Genomic DNA, 5000 nt, shown 5'->3' on the forward strand with positions numbered 1-5000 from the left:
TTATCTGAAATCATTGACTACTGTACATTACTTTATTGAATATATGAGTATACCCTTTTTACAGGCCTTCTGATAGGGTGCGATTAAAAAATGCAAATTATGCGATTTTTTCAGGGCAGATTGTGCGATTAGAAAGGCCAATTATGCGATAAATAATGTAAATTATGCGATTTTTTTCTCAGCAATTTTAAGCTTGTTTTATAAGGTTTCAGGTTAAGAAAAACACTTTTTTGCTGCCCTAAAGACATTTTTAACACAAAGGAACAGTAATTATGTATCTCGATCGAACATGCCAAATGAATGATTAAGGTGCTTGTCAACCACGAACTTCCGAAGATGGTCAATCACAATAGGGCCATACCCCCATTTATACGAGAGAAAATATGCCGCGGCTTTCTCTGGCCGCGGCTTACATAAGACTCGAATGTTCACCCCGTATAAATCATTATTAAAATGGTACAAAATCTACGTTCACGTCTTTTTCAAGCCGCGGCTTATATTGACCTGGGAATATACATTCGTATAAATAGTTCCTTTTGCGTATTTTGTACACCGTGGCCAGAGTTAGAGCTCGGCTTATTTCTCTCGTATAAACGGCCCTAACATTGCACAAGGAGAAAAACATCAGTCCATCGTCCACATGGACCATACCTGTGAGGTACTTCCCAGCTCGATCGTGAGCTGTCAGATTGGGCGGAAGGTGGGAACTTCCTTCTTCAAAGCAGGCGTTTTCACAACAAACGTATCCATGAGTAAGTTTTTATCAGTTTTCAACGAAAGAAACTACATTTTGCCGAAAAACTTACAACTTCGCTTATTTTTCACAAATCTCTTCTCTAAGAGAAGGAAACTGTGTCATCATTTCAGTGGTTTGTATATAAGTACGTGTTTGTGTTGCACCAATAGAAGGAGACTCGTACCAGGTCCCCGACATGCAAATAAAGCCTTGAACTTCGAATGTTTACAAAATCGAAGGTGGCAAAAAATTTTTAGCCTTTTTATAAGATAAATCATCTTAAAAATGGCGTATTTATGCAGGAATTTCTAAGAAACGTGTTGATTTATGTTTCATTTTATGAATTTTGTGCGTCCTGTTGTGAATTATGCGATTTTTCGTGAATTGTGCGATCGGATGCGATTTGAGGTCGATTGTGCGAAATCGCACCATCGCGTAATATCAGAAGGCCTGTTTTTATTTAATGCATTATGTCCAAGTTGCCAAGAATAATTATAACTATACACCTTATTCCAAAATGACCACTGATTTTGCGCATACAAATTGGCCCTTGTTGCCTCGTTCAAGATAAAGTATTCTTTTGAATTTTAAGCTTAAGAACGAGGCATCATGGGCTAATTTGAATAAAAACAAAAGAATATTTAAATGGCGGCCATTTTAGAATAAGGTGTATTTATTGTACACTTTTCTTACCGAGGGGAAAATCTGAGCCGAACTTCATTTAATCCTACAGCATGAACAAAGCCCTGGTATTCCTCTTTTTCAAGCTGTCCTTCACTGTGTTTAATTCTCACAAAGATTTGATCCCCTTTTATAACCGAAGGCCGACTTTCTGCCAGACCAGGAACCTAAAAGTAAAGTCAAAGAATGGGACTTCTTCAGAAAAGTGAAGTAAAATGTATAAATTTGCTTTGTTTACAACTTACCGCTTCTATAACGTTTTTGCTTTTGATTTGTCACCTGTGTGACAAAAGATAACGAAATCTGTTTTGATTGAAAAAATTTAATGTCTTTTCAATATTTTTGATTCTCCACAGGTTAAGCGTTTTTTAATGCGTTAAGAGACATGTTTATAATATTGTAACTTAGCGAGTGAAAAGTAAGCGCTTTCATGGCAAGGTTAGGGTTAGGTATGGTTTTTTAGCCGTTTAGGTCTGAAATAGGGTAAGGTTAATGTTCACTCAAGTCTAGAATTGGGTATGATTTTTAAAAGAAGCTTCTCTTTCATCCTGAGGCGATGAGACCATCAGCAAAGCCACTGAAAATAGGTCTTAAAATTAATAGGGTCAGGTCTGCAAAAGGGTATGGAAAAATCGCAGATTTTGGTCTGAAATAGGGTAAGAGTTTCAGGAAGCAGCCGCACACCCTACCCAATTTATCTGGTAGTATCCCCCCCCCTTCCTTGCCTTGCCTTAGAATAGGTAATACAATGACCTGTAATGAATGAACTGTGTTTTTAAACCTGCTGACAGTGTATAGGATGGCTGGCACCTTTAACAAATATTTTCATTTATGCAAATCTTTTTATTTGACCAAATCCCTGAAACGTACCTTCAAAACCAGAAAACGTCCTTCAGGGGTAAGAGTGGCATCTTCCATGTCATAATGCCGAATGTCAACCTCCATTTGAAGTTCCTCTATATGAAGAAGAGTGGCAAATTTTTGTGGATACTCCGGCATTGCTAAGCCTACTTCTGATTCAAGGAGAGCCGACAGCTCTTCACCAAGTTTGCCTTGGTTCAAAGCTAAACGTAGAGGAAAAGGGATGTGGTAGTGGTTCAAAGGAGTGGAGAAGCGAAGTTTACTGTCTGGCCTGTGGAATAAAAATGACCCATATTGTGAATTGATCTCTTGGAATTTGCGTAACACTTTCAAACCATTCAAATCATTCCTTACTGGCAGAGAGACGCCATCACCTGCACCTTAAAGGGGCTAGGTCACGCAATTTTAGGCAATTTCAGCACTGATCGAATGGTCATAGAATTAACTAGAATATCAAAATAACTGTTCAAAACTATAAAAGAACTCTAACAAAACACAGGGAAGCCAAGAAGGGACATGGATGGACAAAACTGGAGAGGATTTAAATGGATTGAATTTGGGTAAATTTGAAAAACGTCGGCCCACCTTTTTTCAAATTTTTATCAGTCTATATCAAAATGTCATTTACAAAGCTTGAAAATCATTCTCAGTTGTTATGTTGCCGTGATTTTGCAAATGAAAGACTCTTGCTCTGCCAATTTGACGTTTAGAGCTCATAATTAACAAAATTAAACAAAATTACCTAAAATAGCGTGACCTAGCCCCTTTAAAAAAGCATAAAGGTTCTCTTTGTCATAATAACAAAAAAGAAAGGGAGTGCTTCATTGGGGTATCCAGACACTGAGAAAGAGATGAAAACACAAGGCCACTGGCAGACTAGTACTGTGCTTTCATTGTTTCAACTATTTTAAAAGTGCCCATAGTGATTGTATACCCCATAAAGCACAAAGCACAAGTTTTTTTAAAATGAAACAATATTAAATTTAAGCAATAGAGGACGTTTTCTGTGTTTCCATAGCCTCATATAAACACCAGGGGGAGTTGGGAGAATTCCAGACAGTTATGCAAATCTGAGATGCAGTCGACGGTTTGCATAACTGTCGAGAATTCTCCCAACTCCACCAAGTGTTTAGATGAGGTTATGGAAATACGGAAAACCTCCTCTATTGCTTTTATAAAATATTTCTCAAAGGTAATTAAACAAATGAAGGAAAATGCTGGGTTTTTTTACTTCTTGATTGAAATAGATTTTCTTGACACATGCTCATAATTTTATTTCCTAACGACCAATCAAAACGCACGTCTGACAATATGTAACCAATCAAAATTCATGGGATATCACAGCCGTGTTTCCATACTCTCATCTAAACACAACTGTTGACCAATGAGAGTATGCGTACCACTCTCATATCCAACATCATAGTGCCAGTGGAATAATTGTTTTATTAAATTCCTTAAACTCCAAAAATTTGGAAGTACGAAATATGAGCAAAAAAAGCGAAAAAATCTAAGTGAAATCGGAAAAACTTGATGAAGATTAACTATAAATTAATTTCATGAACGCGCGTTGGATATGAGATGGTACATGTAAATAGCCAACGAGGCACGTGGCACTGAGTTGGCTATAACCAGTCTCATATCTAACAAGCACGAATGGAATAATAAATTCCTTAACCTCCAAAAGTTTGGAAGTACGAAATACAAGCAAAAAAGGCGAGAAAATCCGAGCGAAATCGAAAAAAGTTGATGAAGAGGTGATGATGTGTAATACCTTGTGGTCAGACAGACGCAGCCTCATCACAAAAACATTTCTTGCCATTTCACGTACTTCTAAATGTCGGAATTGATCCAAAATTTCCACAAATAGGGTTTTTTTTTCTTTATTCACAGAGAAATTTCGCTTTCTGGCGAAAAAACATTTAGCTTAGCAACGCTTAGCGCAATCAATTGCCACATAACAGGGTTCGTACCCTTTTTAAGGCCAAAATGTCAAGGATTTTCAAGGACTTTCCAGGACCCTACTTTGAAATTTCAAGGACTTTCTTTAATAAGAATTTTACAACAAACCAAGCAAAATTCGAGAACGTTATTAATACTTTGTTTACCTGAACATTTGTTTTCAATGGCTTCATTAAAGCATCAATATTTTTCAGTCTTGATCAATAAAAAATCAAGGACTTTCAAGGACCAAAAATCAATTTCAAGTACTTTCAAGGCCTTGAAATCAGACTTCTGGAATCCAAGGGTTTTCAACGGTTTTCAAGACGCGTACAAACCCTGACATAAGGTCCAAAAAAGGTATAATTATGAGCTGATAACCAAGATTGAGTGAACCACTCAGAGCAAGAGAACTTCATTAATTACCTGACAACTCACAACTCAATTCACACAAACCTTGGCGGTGGTTCACCACTAATCACAGGGACTGTTGGATCAACAACGCGTGCAACAGGTTTCGGATGCTGATATTTTTCTGTCGGTAGGATATCCTCAACATCCTCGCTTGTTCCGCGTCCAGTCAAAAACCTCGCAATGTGGTATGTTCTAGCTGTTGGTTCTTCTTCGAACTCAAACACTATTGGCTGTTTGAAGTTGCCTAAGCGGCTAGGCTTAAACAGTGCACGTATTGAATAAGATTTTTCAGCAGGAAGTCTAATCACTTTGTTTTTTGGTCCAACAGTTGTTATACTGTGTTTATCCTCCAGCATGAATTCACTCGCTA

At 37.5% G+C, this 5000-nt stretch overlaps 1 protein-coding gene across 1 annotated transcript in view; it reads right to left on the minus strand.

Moving 5' to 3' along the window:
- LOC138056409 (putative helicase mov-10-B.1) overlaps window positions 1–5000 on the minus strand; it is a 26795-nt gene that overhangs the window by 19626 nt on the left and 2169 nt on the right. The window contains exons 3-5 of the mRNA XM_068902195.1: window positions 4673–5000; window positions 2288–2549; window positions 1430–1584 (exon numbers count right to left, since the gene is read on the minus strand). The exon at window positions 4673–5000 is cut by the window's right edge and continues 179 nt beyond it. Of these exons, the coding sequence (XP_068758296.1) occupies window positions 1430–1584; window positions 2288–2549; window positions 4673–5000 (745 nt within the window). The remainder of the gene's footprint in view (window positions 1–1429; window positions 1585–2287; window positions 2550–4672) is intronic.

The sequence above is a fragment of the Montipora capricornis genome, chromosome 7, assembly GCF_036669925.1.
Source record: "Montipora capricornis isolate CH-2021 chromosome 7, ASM3666992v2, whole genome shotgun sequence".
Taxonomy (NCBI): domain Eukaryota; kingdom Metazoa; phylum Cnidaria; class Anthozoa; order Scleractinia; family Acroporidae; genus Montipora; species Montipora capricornis.